Source organism: Propithecus coquereli, unplaced genomic scaffold (assembly GCF_000956105.1).
Source record: "Propithecus coquereli isolate 6110/MARCELLA unplaced genomic scaffold, Pcoq_1.0 Scaffold115, whole genome shotgun sequence".
NCBI classification, from domain to species: Eukaryota; Metazoa; Chordata; class Mammalia; order Primates; family Indriidae; genus Propithecus; species Propithecus coquereli.
In genome coordinates this window covers 6,071,968-6,090,501 of record NW_012135525.1, presented here as the reverse complement: position 1 = coordinate 6,090,501, position 18,534 = coordinate 6,071,968, and the positions used below count along the sequence as shown (strand labels likewise).

Sequence of the window (18,534 nt, the reverse complement as noted above, 5' to 3'; positions counted from 1 at the left end):
CCCAGTCAGTCTCCTGGCGCGGGTGAGGAACCATCAGCGGGGGGGCGGCCGCAGGCAGAGGCGGCTCAGCAGCGCCCCCTCGAGGCCAGAGCGAGTGGGAGACAGTTTCCCATCACCGCTCCGGCGGTCCTCCTCCCTCGCAGTCCCGCCTACGGGGGCTCACTACGGCGCCTGCGCCAATTCTGCTCTGCCCCGCCCCCTGTCTACCACCCGGATGATAACCGATTTCCCATAGTGCCTCGCAGTGGCGGGCATGATAACAAATTCCGAAGAGTCGCACGCGGGTTCGAGTTTTCATTGTTGGGATTGTTCTGTTGTGCCAGGAGGCTCCACGAGATTGGGGCTCGGTCACTGCCTTGACCGGCGGTGCGATGGCGCTTCTCCGGAGCGTGTGGGGCGTGCTGAGTGCCCTGGGGAGGTCCGGAGCGGAGCTGTGCGCTGGCTGTGGAAGTCGCCTGCGCTCACCCTTCAGGTAGGACCGCCCACCCCGGCCTCAGGGAGCGGCAGGGCCCAGGACGTCCAGGGGCTGGAATGTACACGCTGTCCTCCACTTTCTGCCCCTTAGGAGTTCAGAGCTACCCTGGCCCTTTGATTCAGACCTCGACCTTGCCAAGGGGATGGTGGCTTTGAGATCAGGCCTTACTCTATAAGTACCCCGTACTTTGCTTCCTGCCATCTCCCACCCCCTTGCCCCCCCTCCCCAGTGTCCAGCCTTGAATCACCCTTCTTCGCCGAGTCTCTAGTCATTGTCTAGGTATGGAGGAGGCGGGGCCCAGGAGCTCATATATAGACGCTTTCCTCCACCTTCTGCCCTCCGTGGGAGGTAAGGGTTTTGAGACTTCAGGTAGAGGCTGTTCCCCTCTGGTTAGGACAGGGTTTTAAGTCATTAACATTCTCGTCGAAGGTGTCAGATATCTTGATGAAATCTTATTTGGGCTCTGTGTTCATGTACATGTGAATATTGACAGTTCAATACTTGACAGTTATTTATTTTCTTTTTGTTTATATGTAGTTTTGTGTATGTACCGAAATGGTTTTCATCCGCCTTGGCTAGTTATCCAAAGAAACCTTTGACTTCATACCTTCGATTTTCTAAAGAACAGCTACCCATATATAAAGCTCGGAACCCAGGTAAGGAGTTTGGGGGCTTGTACTCTTCTCTGATGTAATGAAAAGCCCTCTAAGCAGTTAAATGCCAAATTTGATTTGCACTACCAGAGCATCCAGTGACTGCAAGAACAATCATTTATTTTGCTTCATGGTCCGTAAAGTAAGGAAGATAACATTTTATACCAAATGGAAATACTTTAAATATAAGTGAGAACTAATGAAAGGTATTTTAGAAATAGCGTGAAAATAGTGGAAAAGACCCTGGTAAGAGGATTGAAAAAGCTGAATTTGGGCCTAGTTGCCTAGTTCCACTGATGAATTATTTTCTTTCTTGTTTAGCTCCTCCTTCATCCTCAGGGAATTGTTAATAAAGTTGTAATGAAATATAATAACTATGTGAAAGTGTTCTATAAACTGTAAAGCTTTATCAAATTATTGCTAATTTCAAGAGCTTTATGTAAAATGATAGCTTTCAGTGAAAATCCTTTCTTGTCTTGAGTTCCTGAGTAAAAGATTTCTGGGTAGGATGTTTGTTGACTCCCTAGAAAGGCTGTAGGGCCTTTATTTTGGGTTATAGTGTAAAGGTAATAGCTAAATTAATAATAGCTAATCTTTGCTTATGATTTGTAGGGCTCCTTTACATGCAGTGCATCACAGGGCTCTTGTGAAAATCAAATGTGCTACAATAAAAATGCTCACAATGTAGATAAGGAATTAGTTTCAGAGACTTGCTTAAGTACCCACTTCTTTTTAAATGTAAGAGTTGAGGCTAGCAGGTGTAAATCAGTGACACTCCATCATTCCAGTTGAGATGAGGAAGGAAATGGAGAATAATGGATTCATTTTAGAATAGTTTGTTTCTAAATGGTATCTCTGTAATTGAAATACAAGGTGGTATTATGTGAATCAAGGCTATATTTTGTTTAGTCAGGTTTTATGAACTTAATGATTCCTCAAAGACTTTAAAAAAGCTTTGAATGAAATATGGAAGTAAAAAACTTGAAGCAATTGATTACCCAGCTGCTTAAACTATTAATTTCTGAGGATAGTTTTTGGTGGTTATGTGATCTATTCCTTAGTTATTAGATAATGACTTTTAACAATGTTGGATAAATTATTTATCATATTTAAATTAGTTGGATAAAGAAAAGTTAAATCATTGTGTTAAGTTATATGTGGTATAGATTGTGCTTTCTTGGAAGTCTTTAGAAATTAATCCTAAGACATAAAATTGTGACATCTTTTTTCATTTTATTCCAATCCAAAGATGCGAAAAATAAAGAACTAATTAAAAAAATTGCTGAAGTATGGAGGGAACTTCCTGAATCAGAGAAAAAAGTAAGCATATAAGTTTTCCACACCTCTGACCAGTTATTCTGCAGTTCGGAACAATTGTCGTATCCTTTAAAGGACCAGATGACCCAGACTTTTTTTAATATCCGTTATGTACAAGGGAACTTTATACCTTCTGATCCACATAAACGATGAGAATATGGATACATGGGGGTGGGGGTAAAGAGTTGGCACCAATTTGAAAATGGAGGCTAATTGCCGGACTCTTACCTTGGTTAGCAGATATATGAAAAATCCGTGTTTTTAATCCACTTACATCACATCCCAGAGCACATGTTCCACATGATGATTTAATCCGAAGTCATGCAGTTGTCTTTCCCTGGCATATGTGCTATGTTGAATTTACTGGCAACAGTTTATTGACTTCTTATTTGGGTTTTATATTTATAGATATATGAAGATGCTTACAGGGCAGACTGGCAGGCATACAAAGAAGAGGTAAACAGAATTCAGGAGCAACTAACTCCAAGTCAGATGGTATCTTTGGAAAAAGAAATCATTCAAAAACGTTTAAAAAAGAAATCATTAATAAAAAAGAGAGTGAGTATTATTGTAATACTCTTTTCCTACGGCAAAGAACTGAAATTTGTATAATTATAGATATAGGTAGTTTTCCCTTATATTGATGATAATGTGTAGATATGATATGGTAGAATGTTATCAGGTGGACTCCAGTCAGGGAAAAATGGGATAGCCACCAGGAGGACACTTGCCATTCAGTCTGTCTTGGAATTCGTTAGTGTTACTTTCAGGTGTATCCAAATGTAAGATATATAGTTAGTAGGACTGGCATGACAGCTACAGGAACAGAGTTAAGAAATAAGCAAACTGGGAATAGCAAGAATCTTTGTTTCTGCGTCTTGTCTAGAATAACCTATTAATTTGAATTGTTCTGTAGGTAATGGTGAGTTTGATACTGAATATTGCTAAATAGACTGAATTAATTCATTAACACATTAGGGAAAAGTGCCAGTTTATCTAAGCAAATAAGTGCCTTTAGGATGAAATTCTATTTTTCTTCAAAGAAATTATTATTAAGAAACCGTACATGGTTCAAAATTTGTAGTTCCCAGTTTAAAGTATTAATCCGTATAAATGCCATTGTTTGAAAGTTAGACTATATTTTTCTATAGAACCAGTATTAGGTGTGAGGTGGGTCAGCTTTCTGGCCCAGTACATATACTATTAAAAAGTGATCGTCAGAGTTAAAACTATTTCTCTGAAAAAGCAGATTCCAGCCTTGAATGTGAGATACCAAGGCACCTCCTTGACCTTGATGTTTTAAACTGATAATCTGGCGCTGCTCATCCAATTAGTAAAAGAGAGCTGGAAGAGATCCTGAGAGTGAGAAATAATGTCTGCATGAGAATGGTATTTGGAAAGGTGTTTGCTAAAGTATATTCTCTCCCTTTTACTCTCCTTTCCTCCTTAAAGCACCCAGCCTGTGCTAAGAATGGGGAGGACCAGAAATGACGATTGAGCAGATATAAGGGTTTCCCTTTCCGGTCTCATCCCCTTTTGGAAATGTTTTTCCCATTAAAGACTCCCAGTGCCAACTAGTTCAGAGATTAGGTGAGAAATGTGGGGACCAGAAGTTGCAAGTGAAGTGCTTAGGAGAGAAATCCCTGGCAGTAGCTCCAAACACAAAGGGGAACATAATTAAGTTGTAAAGTGCCTGGAACCTGCAATAGTTTCAATACTAAGTGACTGAGAGATTCAGAAAGAAGAAAGTGATCTCTAGATGTCAATCATAGGAGCCGTACTTTTACTTATGAATAATAGTTGGATTTGTTATTGATCATAACCAAATTGCCTTTAAGAGCCACAAAATTTTATAAATTACAAGTACTGCTTACCATCCAAATTCAGAAACTAAATAGAGTAATGCATTATCCCTCACTTTCTGCACTCAGGAAGTAAACCGATTTAGATAGTAAGAGGTGTTTGTATTCTTTTCATAGGTTCTTCTTCCCTTTTAGTACCTAGTGAAAAAAAGAATTGAATTTAACACATCTATTGAGCTTTAAAGATTGAGCCATTCAGGGAAGGAAATGAGAGGAGAGATTATTAAACAGATAGTCCAGTATATGAGCTGTGGTAGAGGCATATAGTGAGTGATTTGGCCAAAGGGATGGTAGTGTACTGAAAGGGTGAAACTGGGATTATTTTATCTTTTAAAAATGTCTTGTAGGCTGGGCACGGTGGTTCACGCCTGTAATCCTAGCACTCTGGGAGGCCGAGGCGGGTGGATCGTTTGAGCTCAGGAGTTCGAGACCAGCCTGAGCAAGAGCGAGACCTCGTCTCTACTAAAAATAGAAAGAAATTATTTGGACAACTAAAAATCTATATAGAAAAAATTAGCCGGGCATGGTGGCGCATGCCTGTAGTCCCAGCTACTCGGGAGGCTGAGGCAGTAGGATCACTTGAGCCCAGGAGTTTGAGGTTGCTGTGAGCTAGGCTGATGCCACGGCACTCTAGCCCGGGCAACAGAGTGAGACTCTGTCTCAAAAAAAAAAAAAAACAAAAAAATGTTTTGTAAATACGTATTTAGTTATTCATGGAGACCATGAAAATAATATGTTTGTGTATGGGAAATAAGAAATCTATAACTTTTAAAACTTAGTGCTATCAAAAAATTCTGACCCTAAGATATAATAATCACATACATTATATAAGAATCATAGCATTCGCTTTAAGGAACATTCTGTAATGTATAACAAATAAAGTTTCTCTAGGTGAGATTAAGTTTCATAGAGGTTAAAACTATATGTGATCCTTCTATTTTTGTTATTCAGGAGTTAACAATGCTTGGAAAACCGAAAAGACCTCGCTCAGCTTATAACATTTTTGTATCTGAAAGCTTCCAAGAAGCTAAGGATAGTTCATCACAGGTAAAACTGAACTGCATTTTGTTTACTTTAATTTAAAAAATTATTTAGATAGGGAATTCTAGGGTGCCATATGTCAGGTGGTGAAGAAAAGTGGTGCATTAAACACATTAAACTCTTTTGATAAGGCCCTCTTTATTGGATCTCTTTAAAGAAAAATCCTTTTTCCTACCACATACAATTAGAGTATGTAGTTGCCAATACATACATACACTGCCAGATTTTTTTTTGAGACAGAGTCTTGCTCTGTTGCCCATGCTAGAGTTCCCTGGCGTCAGCCTGGCTCACAGCAACCTCCAGCTCCTGGGCTCAAATGGTCCTCCTGCCTCAGCCTCCCAAGTAGCTGGGACTACAGGCATGTGCCATCAAACCTGGCTAAATTTTTTCTGTTTTTAGTAGAGATGGGGTCTTGCTTTTGTTCAGGCTGGTCTTGACCTCCTGAGCTCAAGCAATCCTCCCTGAAAGCTAGGATTACAGGTGTGGGCCACCAGGCCTGGCACCAGCTTTTTTATTTTCTGCCAGACATGGTGGCGTGGCGGCGTGCCTGTAATCCTAGCTACTCAGGAGGCTGTGGCAAGAGGATTCCTTGAGCCCAGAAGTTTGAGGCCAGCATGGACAACATAGCAAGATCCTGTCTCCTTAAAGAACCCAAAAGAAACCATATAACATTTTCAGATTTATAGGGCTGTTAAAGTTCTTCTGGAGACATTGCTACTCCAGCAGTTCTTAAGTGTTTTACAATTACTGGGAAGAATGAGAGTAGAGCTACAATATTTTCTACTGGGAATTGGGTATAACCCATTGCTTGATGTTAAATCTTTTAATAAAATTTTGTTTATGCACATGGGAATGTGTTGTACATGTGAACGTCATCATACGAATGTACCAAAGAAGAAAAAAAGGTTATTAATCATTGCTGTGGCTCAGTCTTTCCTTTTTTATCTTCTTAGAATCTCCAAATGGGCAATTGTGTCTTTCCTTGTATAAGAGGACATGGTAAAAGAAGTGGATGCTCAGATCCTTAACCGTTTTTTATCTGAGTTAAAGTTTTTGGCACTCCGCCTCTTTGGGGTTATTTAGATCTGTCATTGACTTAACAAATCCTATTTAACATATGATTAAATAATGTGTATATGTGACATAGTCATCTCCCGTAACTACATATTTTCACTTAATTACTCCCCTTGGGATTTTAAATTCAGTTTCTATGGCTCTACATTACTGAAATGCAAGCCTATTTATTTTTTTATCTGGAATTTGCTCATTCACTAATTTAAACCTTGGATTTAGTTTTCTCATCAGTATAGGAAGGTGGTATGTGACAGAGTACTTCTAAATCTGTGCTTCTCAAATCTCACTGCACCTTGGAATCACCTAGGAAGCTTTATGGCTGGGTCCTATCCCTGGAAGTTGAAATATAACCTGACCATATCATTTTTATTCATTTAAAAATATTGGTTATACATCATCATTGTTTAAAGATTCAACATAATTCTTTAAGGTTTGTTAGAAAGATAAGAATTTTCACTGCCCTGTCGTATGTCTTACCCCAGAAACACATTCCACTATTTTAGCCGATTCTTGTGGTATTTACCTCTGTATTTCTAAATAACATTCTTACATTATTGCTTCTTGATTTTTTTTTCAATTTTAAGCATTGTCTATCTTATATTTTAAGCATGACTTCCCACTATTTAAGATGAACATTTAACTCTCATCCCATTTATTCTCATGTTCCCATTCCCCTACTTCCCAGTGTAGTTATAATTTTGGTTAGATCAGTATTGAGTGTTTATATTATTATGATTATGTAAACCATATTTACAGCTGAGTTATGCCATGTGCTATGATTATTTTTCCTTTTCTGCAAAACTTGTTTTCTCTGAAGTTGATTATGTCTAGGTTCTTTTGCTTGCTTGAGTTTTTTTGTACTTATCAATAATTCTGCCCCAGACTCTTCAATATTCACCAGCTTTCAGTATATTTGATGCATTAGTTACTGTGTTTCAATCTGAAGCCTCTGTTTATTCCAGTTTGGCTGTTGCCTTCTGTACCTATTTACAGCCAATATCCTAGGATCATCCTTCATCATCCTTACGGTGTTTTGCTTCTGTTGTCTTTCTTGGTTTACTCTGATTCTAGCATAGCATCTTCCCCAGTGAGGGTACATGGGAGATTACAGGTGCCTATAATGTCTTTATCCTCACATTTGTTTGTTAGACTGGGCATAAAATTTTAGGTTGGAGATCATGTTCCTTCAAAATTTAAAAAGTGTTGATCCTTGTCTTCTAGCTTGTTGTATTGCTTTTGAGATATATAAAAAACATTTTGATTGTTGGTCCTTGGAGTGTGATCTGGCTTCTTTTTTCTCCTCCTCCCTCTTTTTTTTGTTCCTACTCTTTAGAAATGCTATTATTCGTATATGGATCTTCTGAGCTAGTTCTCTCATTTTCATATCTTTACTGTTTTCCTTTAGCCTTTGCTTTTTATTTCTGGGATACTGTATTTAATCGCTCTGGTTTTATCATGGTACCATTGCCCTAAATTATACCTGGTTTTCACAGAGTGTTTGCTCTCTGGAGGAGATAAATGTCCTAAAATCTGCTATGGTAAGGATTTAACCTCTTTTTAAACAGTCTTCAGTCAATTAAGTGCTTAACCTTAGCTTTACCACTATTTTACACCTATCTGGTGCTGCCAGTTCCTGTTCTGTTAGAGAATTCTACATTGCAAATCAAGTTGCTTTTAGGTTTTCCTCACTGCCAGCTTGGAAATTAGCTGTCTTTTTTTTTTTTTTTTTGAGACAGAGTCTCACTGTGTTGCCCGGGCTAGAGTGCCGTGGCGTCATCCTAGCTCATAGCAACCTCAAACTCCTGGGCTCAAGCGATCCTCCTGCCTCAGCCTCCTGAGTAGCTGGGACTACAGGCATGCGCCACCATGCCCGGCTAATTTTTTCTATATATTTTTAGCTGTCCAATTAATTTCTTTCTATTTTTGGTAGAGATGGGGTCTCGCTCTTGCTCAGGCTGGTTTTGAACTCCTGAGCTCAAACAATCCGCCTGCCTTGGCCTCCCAGAGAGCTAGGATTACAGGCGTGAGCCACCGCGCCCGGCCAAAATTAGCTGTCTTGGATCACTTGAGTTAGTAACCACTTCTCCATCTGCTTTTTTAGCTTATAAAATTTTGTGTTGGTAATGCCTTCTCCTTTTGTCTTTGTTTGTTTGGGTTTATTCCTTAAAAATTTTTGTTTATTCTTTTAATAGGGTTTTAGGAAGGAGCAAAAGTAGCATCTTTCTATCCCTTTAATTTTGTAGATGAAGAACCAATCCTAAGGTAGATAAATTGACTTTTTTCAGGTCACATAACTAAGTTCAGCTAAGTAGAATTAGAGAGTTACATTGTTCCTATGACTTATTGTTCCTATGACTACACCAAAACACTTAAGCACAATTTTAGAATAAAACATGAAGTGACAGGGAAGAAATAAAAACACTTATTCTTTGAAGCTAGTTTATGGCAGAATATAGATTATGCCTTAATATTTCTGAATCAAAAAAGATAAGTACCTTCATTCAGTTCATTTTTGTAAATTTTAACAGTTTAATAGTTTTTGTTTAGAAAGAAAAGATGTTAGGACTTGATGAGGCTTTGCCTGTTATTCTTTTTTTTTTTTTGAGACAGAGTCTGGCTCTGTTGCCCCTAGCTCACAGCAACCTCAAACTCCTGGGCTCAAGTGATCCTCCTGCCTCAGCCTCCTGAGTAGCTGGGACTACAGGCATGCACCACCATGCCTGGCTAATTTTTTCTATATATATATTTTTAGTTGTCCAGATAATTTATTTCTATTTTTAGTAGAGACGGGGTCTCACTCTTGCTCAGACTGGTCTCGAACTCCTGACCTTGAGCGATCCACCCGCCTCGGCCTCCCAGAGTGCTAGTATTACAGGCGTGAGCCACCGCGCCCGGCCTGCCTGTTATTCTTGATATCTGATTTTTTTGTTGTTGGAATGAAATTTCTTTAATTACTGAAGTTCCCATGTCTGCTACTTAAACATACATTGTTTTACAGGCAAAGCTGAAGAGCATAAATGAAAACTGGAAAAATCTGTCTAATTCTGAAAAGCAAGTAAGTATTATAGTTTTTAGTCTCAAGTGTCCAGTTAGGATATCTGTTAGAGAATATATTAGGGCAAAGCTTGATTCATGGGAAAGCAACCTTCTAATATTAATAGTACAGTTAAAGTGTTTTAAAATTATTTTAATATTCTTAGAATCAATTTGAATTTTTTCTCTTGGTAGTTTTTGGCTGCATATAAAATTGATATTTAAAACATCACTCATAAGCCTAGAGTGCCCACTGTATTGAGTGGCAATCCTATTCTGCTTCTGCCTCCTTCCCATAAGCCAAGATCTGAACTTGTAATAGCTTCATAAGAGATAACAAATCTTTATCTCTTAACCTTTTTCTCATGTTGCTCTTATCTCACAAAACATTCTTTCTGAAGTTCCACTTTATATATGTCGAATAGTGATGTAATTTCTAAAGTATATATGGAGGCATTCCAGAAATTAGTCTTTTCTAAATAAACAGTGTCACTTTTTCTCAGGTATATATTCAACTTGCTAAAGATGATAAAATTCATTATGATAATGAAATGAAATCTTGGGAAGAACAAATGATTGAAGTTGGACGACCTGATCTTATACGTCGCCACAAAAAGCACCCACCAAAAGATGGCACTGAGGAGTTTTAAAGTAGAAGATTGAGTTGTGTTCGTGATGGATAGGCACAAGAAACCAATTAGGCCTCAATACTTGAAGCTGTTGTAAAATTAGAAAGGATAAAGTTGGTAAACATTTTATATTCAATTCTTTTTCTTTAGCCGGTGGACTTCTGCCGGTTTAACACATTTTGTATTAGTATTTTGCTTTGGAAAACCAAACAGATAAAAGTTTATGCAAAATTTATTTTGTGTTTAGGAACTACTGAGGATCAAAATAATCCATGCAAATGTAGCAGTGAATCATTTTACCTTTGATGAAGGTAAATCGGACTGTGAACTTTTTTCTACTGGATGACAACTATGGAAAAGAGTATTCTTGTTTCCTTATATTATGGAGGCAGGAGTTTCCTTTTCAAAATTGTCACAAATTGTAGAAGCCACAGTGTTCTATGATATAATTGTGCATTTTTAAAAAAGTAGCCAGAACTCATCAAGGTAAATTACAATTCCCAGGTATAATTCATATTATACTCAGAGTTGATGGTTGTACATAGAAGTGATTGCTAGTTTCAGTTGCAACTTTTTATAAAAGGGACTGAGATTTACAAACCTTTTTTCTTGTTGTCTTTTTCCTAAAGTAAAAACTAAAAAATTATGTATCAAATCTATGGACATCATTTTATATTGCATAGAATAAAAATTTTAATCTTTAGTTTTACCTGTTTCTGAATTATAGATTTTAAAGGTGACATTCATCTTACAGCTTTCTTTTTTTCTTTTTAAAATAAGGAATTGTATTTCTTAAAAATTATTTTCTCTCTCTCCTGTATTTATCGAGAAAGACAGCTAGTGTGGTATAAATTTTAAACGAGAAATCTAAAAAAAAGTCTCCAAAGTCTCTGGAATTTGAAACATTTTGCATAACATATAAGCCTATATAAGAGAGAGCCAACTATAGCCTGTGGGCCAAATCCAGCCTACTGCCTGCTTTTTATGGCCTTTGTGCTAAGAATTGTGTTTATAATTTTAAATGATTTTTTAAAAAAAGACTTATACATGAAAATGAATGTGAATGTTTAGTGTCCATAAATAAAGTTTTATGGGAACACAGCCATGCTCATCATCCTTACTGTCTGTGGCTGCTTTTGTGCTACAATGACAGAGTAGCTGCTACAGAGACTGTATGTAGCCTGCAAAGCCTAAAATATTTACTATCTGGCTCTTTACCGAAAAAGTTTGCCAACCCATTGTCTGTAGCAGAGTGTAATGTGACTGCTGTTCCGGTGTGTTGATGTGTTGGGATAGTTTTTTTCAACTGTTTCAGATGTTCTTGTTTTAGAATCATTCCCTTACCTCAAGAGGAAAAAGGTCGTGACTACGTAAGCTAAACAAATTTTTGCTTCTCAGTGTTAGCAAGGAGAAAAATCTTCAGTTTCAAATGATGTTGCAGGATAATGAAAAAGATCTATATAGTATGGAATAAGATTCCCTTACAATTATTTGCTATGGCTTAGTAAAATGTACCTTTTCCACGTACCACATACCACAAAAACCTCACTGTAGTTGGAAGCCATCTCTCTTTAGCATTTGTTTATCCTCTTAGGAGAGTCAAGCAAAGATCGTCAAAATCCCTATCACCTGTTTGAACAGAATAATTCATTTTTCATCATTTCACAGGTATAGGATAACTCAGAATTTATATGTACTTTATATGTTATGCAAAATATTTAGAAATTGTAGATTCTAGATCTCCAGAAAGAGAGATTTCCAGAAATCTCTGGAAAGATTTTTGTTGTTTGTGGATGGAAAGTAAGTAAAAAGTTACAAAAAGATGACTTGTTATATACTGAGGTTGACAGCAACTGAAGAGAAAAACATAGCTTAAGAGGAAACATGAGGTTTAAATATGTAAAGTTGGGTATTTTCAAATAACTTTTCCCTGTGGGAATGAATATAGGACAAAGTCTGCCTTCCATTAGTAAAACAGATACTATGGGTTTGACATCATAGTTGTTTGGGGGTAGGGGGAAAGAGGAGGAGGTGTGCTAGTGTCTGTCACAGTCTTTCTCAATTACGTTTTCAGAAGAAAATTCAGCCCTAATTCCCCATGGCATCTGGAATGGTACTAATTATGTACCATCCTTAGGAGAATGGAGAAAATCATAACTCAGATCATTGCCTATGTTCTCTACTTCAGATGAGTTCAGGGAGCACATAGGAGTCTGTGCGTAATGAGTAGTATGGAATGAATGAGAGAAGTGGGTTTTGTAAACATCTGCAGGACAAATGTAGCATTAAAAGCATCTTTGTAGTTACCCTTGAGGGAAATTTTCTTGGGCTCTTTTAGCATTTTACTATCTGTACTATTTTATACTTAACAAATCATACCTTCCTAAATATATTGGGAAGGTCCGTGTTTAATAGGTTCTCAAGTACTTACAATTTAATATAGGAGGGAAAGGTATAAAACAGTGAGAAGAGCTAGAGCAAAACCATTTTATGGTAATGTCAGATTGTATTTGTTTATTTGTTTTTGGTTTCTAAAGGAATATTGTCGCTGGGCATTCCCAGCTACTCAGGAGGCTGAAGCGGAAGGACTGCTTCACCCCAGGAGTTCCAGACCAGTCTGGGCGATATAGTGAGACCCCATCTCAGAAAAAAAAAAAAAATATCATTGTTAACATTTTAAATAATAGAATGATCTGGTTTCCGAGGCTTTCTTAATAAACTTTGGTACATGTGGAAGACTGCTGTGCCATTCAAATGCCATTCAGCTCTAGCAATGTACACCTATTTTCTGTTATAAAGAATAAGAACTTAACATCAGTAACCAGTGACTACTCATATAAAGCCTTTTTTTTCTGGACTCTTCTTAATTTGATCCAACAAAGTAGTTGCTGTAGGAGCTAGATGAGTGTTGGAAGGAAAGATGCTGAAGAAATGAAATAAAGCATGATTTATGCTGTCATGAGTAGTCATAAAGAGATTTTTGTACTTTTGTTCATTGCGGTGCCAATATTAGGTTTAAAAAAAATCATTTGATGAGGGGAGAGAGGGTTGTGTGTTTTACTTCCTGATGTTTACTTAAAGAATACTGTGTTCAAATTCAGCCTACTTAATCATATAATTTTGCTATTGCTTTTGGCTAACTCCTTTTGTGGCAGTAACAAGCCGTGTTATTTTTTTCTAGTTGCTCTGAACTAGTGTATTTAGATTTCTGAATTGGAAAAATGATATTACCATACTACAAGTTCTTCAATGAGAACATTTTATTGATTTTTCTGACATTTACTGTACCTAAAATTTATCACCACCAGGTTGTGTTAAAACAATGGGAAGTTTTTATATTGTTAAGTGATAGTATCCATTGTTTCTCTTTATTTTACCAACATTTACCATAAGAATATTCTCTCCCTCTTTCCTCCCCTCGTAACCACTCTTCTTCCTTTCTTCATAGCACCAAGCTGTCACAGACAAATCTGAAATTGTTACAGGAAACTATGTTGTATGTTTTGAATCACCCTAACATAATGTAAATAAATCATCCTTATATAATGGTTTCTGATATACATGTGTGATGTGTAAGAAAATATCTTAATTTTCTTCCTGTCTTAATCTAAAATTTATCCCATTTTGTCACCCCACTCCCAAATTATGCACATGATGGGGGAAGAGAAAAGGGCGTGCATAGTTTTGACACAGTGACCTTTTATTTTATAGGCTGCCAACTACTGTTTTTTAAAAGGGCAGATACAGTCATACACAAACTGGAAATTTTGTTCGTTGAATGTTGGGTAGGATTAAGTGATGAGGGGAAGAGTCCAAATTCATTTATTAGTCATTGAGAAATTGTTGAAGTATTACTGACTATCCTTCTACTCATTTCTAGATTTTTTCCCCCAGTCACTAGTGAGAATAGGTCATCAGTAGTTGTGTAACTAAGGAGAAGAGCAATTTTACTGGCACTAGATACTTACCGATGCCAACAAGTTTTCTAAGCTGGAATTTATACCCTGACTATAAGGCAATATTTAGAGGGGCATAATGGAGAATTGTGGATAGTATAGAAATGTTCTCTTAATTTTGACAATAACATCTGAGATTATGGAAGCTTAGCCTCAAATATTAATTGGACAGAAATAACCCAGAATATTTTCCCAGAGCCATCCCCTCAAACTCAATGTTTGCTTTTGCAGAGCTCCTACTTGCCATTTATAATAAGAGCCTGAATGACAATTTAAATGGATGGTAAGACGTGTCACAACCCATAACCAATATTACCATTGACAATGTTATCTTGGATTCAGAAAGAAAGGATTCCTCTTTTTTAGGGAAAATGGGAATTGATTGTTGATTCTATTTGTTGCTTAGTAGCAATCATAAAATGCACATGAGCAGATTGATTAGAAATAGCCCTTGCTCTCTATAAAAACCAAGGGTGAAAAAAAGATTTGAAATGATGAAACAGCCCTCTTCCCTTTTCTTCTTCTAAAATTTTGTTAATGCTGCTAAAATGCAAAAAAAAAAAAAAAAAAAAGACAAATATAGCAACACTAGAAAACAAATCCTGTTATCAACAGAACAGCACTTTCTAGATATTCTGGGAAGATAAAAGGCGGGTAGGTCAGGTCACAGATGTTCGTTGCTGCCAGTGTGAACAAAACACATAAGGTGAGTGAAGCAAAAACGGAGATCTCACCAATTTTGAGCAGTGGGGGCTAGTAACAAAGATTAGCCTTAAGGTGGTTAGGGGCATGGTGGCTGGCACCAATAGTTCCAGCTGCTTGGGAGGCTGAGGCAAGAGATTGCTTGAGCATAGGAGTTTGAGACCTGCATGGGTAACATACCAAGACCCATCTCAAAAAAAAAAAAAAAAAGAACCCTATAAGATGGTTTCTAAACCCGAAATTAGAGGGTGCATGGGGCAGAAGAGGTAGGTGCAAATGGACGTAGAATTTGTTTCTCCCCAGGTAGTATTTTGCTTAAACAGAGAAAAATATATGCTACTGCAGGGTGGGCTTTTTTTGAGCTAGGTGCTGTTATTCTTAACCCTTGCTTAATAGGATCAACCCTAGAGCTTTTAAACAGATTCTGGGCCAGAATCTGGAGGGTGGAATGATCTTTTTAAAAGGTTGGTGAGAGTAGTACTGTGTCTTAGAGCTTCCTAACCTGGTCAGAGTGGGCTATGTGTAGGGCAATCTTGAACACTTGTTAGTGTATATCTTTTTTATTATAGCCGTCCTAGTGGGTGGGAAGTGGTATCTCGTGATTTCGATTTGTATTACATCCTGACTAGTGATGCTGATCATTTTGTCATGTACTTATTGGCCATTTGCATGTTTTTGGAGAAATCTCTATTCTGATCTTTTGCCCATTTTGAAATTGGGCTCTTTATCTTTTTATTGTAGAGTTTCAAGTGTTCAAGTGTTACAAGCATTCTTTCTAGAGTGACATAAGTCCCTTGTAAGATACATGAATTGCACATGTTTTCTCCCATTCAGGGGGTTGTTTTTTCACTTTATTTATTTATTTATTTATTCACTTTATTTGCAGCACAAAAGTTTTAAGTTTTATGTTGTCCAGTGTATCTATTTTTCTTTTTTTGCTCATGCTTTTGGTGTCATATTTAAGAAACTATTGCCAAACCAAGTTTGTATTTACCCCATGTGTTTTCTTCTGTGTTATAAGTTTTAACTCTTACATTAAGGTCTATAATCTATTTCGAGTTGATTTTTGCATATGATGTGAGATAGGGGTCCATCTTCATTCTTTCGCCTGTGTATCTGTTGTGATAGCACCACTTGTTAAAGACTGTTCTTTCTCTGTTGAATTGTCTTGACACCCTTGTGAAAAATCAATTGACCACAGATCTGTGGGTTTGTTTCTGAAGTCTCAATTCTATTACGTTGATCTAAATATCATCTTTATGCTAGTATGACACTGCTTTGATTTTTATAGTTTGTAGTTAAGTTTTATAATCAGGAAGTATGAGTTCTCCAACTTTATTTTCTTTGAAGATCGTCTTGGCTATTCTGGATCTCTTTCATTTCCATATGAATTTTAGGATCAGCTTGTCAATTTCTGCAAGGAAGCCACCTGGGATTTCGATAGGGTTTATGTTCAATGTGTAGTAAAGTTGGTACTTTTTTATACTAACTTCTATTATTTTGTGTCATCAATGGCATCCTCAAATTAATTTGCATCTGGAAGATAGATATAAATCTGTTCTCTGCATAATTTAGAGTATGATTATGGGCTACTCCAACAATGAAGGGCGATACTATGCAGCTAATAGTCTTCTGTATTTGTGGAAAGGCAGAAGAAACAGCACGTGCAAAGGCCTTATGTGGGGATGGAGAGAATTAGGTTGATTCATGATATGTTTAAGAGGTTGAATCTACAGGAGTTAATAATTGATAGGGTGTGAGAGAGATTAGGTAGAGAAGGATATAAAAGATTATTCTCAAGTTTCTTTGGGCAACCAAGATGGGGGAATATTAGATAAGGAGCTGAATTCCTTCAACTCGACCCTTTCTCTGCCTAGTCCTGTGGATTTTTGGATCACTGTAGGCTATTATATCCAGGGCTCAAGAGGCAGGATAAGGCCAGGATTTAGAATGCAGGCATGTACACAAAAATATATTGAAACTGGGAGGGTTGATAGAGTTACTACATTAGACAAAGGGTTCATTTTATAGAAACAGATGAATTCCGAATGTGCATCTGAAGAAATTGGAGCATGCCTCTAAGGAGATCAATACTACTGGAGACAGAAAAGTGATACATCAGTACTGTAAGTGAGGATACAGGACCTGAGATGTCAATATAGGCAGAAGTTAGACTGCAGTATCCAAAATCAGTTGTTCAACTGGCAGGAGGTATGAAAGAGGACTTTGTTGGGGGAACTGGGATCAGAGGCCAGAACCAGGAGAGTAGAATAAACAACATCATCCATCTGGAGTTTGAAGTTAATCAAAAACAGACTTTATCAAACAAAGTTGAAGAATCATCTGTAAAGCATGTGGAATGGAAGTCCCTGGGCCTCACTTTCAGCAGGCCATTAAGCAGCTCAATTGATTCTGCCACAAATGGAATATTGATTATAATTTAAGAAATGCTGATGAAACTATCAAAAAGACCAATTTAATGATGAATCAGCAGGCTACTAGGAGATATATCTTCTGTTTAGGTCCATGATAAATCTTAATGTATGAATAGATTGGGGTTATCTCCCAGAAGTAGAGCCACACTAGGTAGATCTTTGGCCAGTCCTATCTGGTCATCCTCTAAATCAGTGGTTCTTGACCTGCTGGGAGTTGAGGGGATTCCAGACAAGTTTGCCCCTCTGAACATTTGGAATTATTCTAAGAAACAAATGATTACCACAACTGGGGTGGATACTACTGGCATCTAATGGGCAGAGGACAAGGATACTGCTAAACATAAAATGTGCAGAATAGTACCCACAGTAAAGAATTATCCAGTCCCAAATGTCAATCTTGCTGCTGTCGAGAAAACCTGCCCTACATCCTGGACTAACAAACATAAGATCTTGACATAAAGAGAAGAGTAACCGCAAGATTCGAGAGACAGGCTGAGGTAAGGTAGTTCTAAAGTTCTAACTCATTTTCTCTGGGTTTTCTACGATAAGCAATCTCCACACCACTACCAAAAGAAATACTAACGTTTTTGGAAAGAGGATTAAGGGGAAGAGTATACAACGAGACAGGAAAGCCCCAGAAACTCTTCCTAAGTCTTTTCCATGAAGACTGATCCATGATGACAGCTATTAGCATGTTATCGTAAATCCTTTTGGAATGTGACCAGTAAGGAGGGCTTGTATTTGTGTAACACTGTAGTTTACAAAGCACTCATACATTCCTTAGCTTATTCTTTGCCTAGATAACTAGGGTGTATTAGTTTCCTGTGGCTGCTGTAACAAATTAGTACAAACTTGGTGACTTAAAACAATAGAAATTTATTCTCTACCAGTTCTGGAGGCCGGAAGTCCACAATCAAGGTGTCACCAGGACCACAAACCCTGTGGAGTCTCTAAGGGAGAATCTATTCTTTGTTCTAGCTTCTAGGTGCTGTTGGCATTCCTTGGCTTGTGTTGGCTGCATCTCTCTCTGTTCTAGTCTCATGTGTCCCAAAGCTCCTTCTGCCTTTCTTTCACAAGGATACATGTGATTGCATTTAAGGCCCTCCCAGATAATTCAGAATAAACCCCCTTCCTCTTAAGGTATCCTTAATCACATCTTTTGCCATATAAGGTTGTCTTCACAGGCCCCAGGGATTACAGTGTGAACATTTCCTCCTGGGGTCTACCATTCAGCCCGCTACACAAAAAACAATGACTCCCATTTTACGTATTATTCACTAAGTTGCATGGCTAATTAATTGTGCAATTTAGCATTGAGCCCAAATCCTAGTCCCACCTTTCATCAGTATATTATATA

General features: G+C 37.6%; 1 protein-coding gene across 1 annotated transcript; it reads left to right on the top strand.

The window, feature by feature from the left end:
* Positions 1–226: 226 nt before the first annotated feature.
* On the top strand, positions 227–10,229 carry TFAM (transcription factor A, mitochondrial). Its single transcript, XM_012657679.1, has 7 exons — positions 227–472; positions 1,013–1,131; positions 2,378–2,448; positions 2,854–3,003; positions 5,259–5,354; positions 9,421–9,477; positions 9,959–10,229. Exons 1-7 carry the CDS (start codon positions 372–374, stop codon positions 10,103–10,105), a joined length of 741 nt encoding a protein of 246 aa, XP_012513133.1. The 5' UTR covers positions 227–371; the 3' UTR covers positions 10,106–10,229.
* Positions 10,230–18,534: the final 8,305 nt, after the last annotated feature.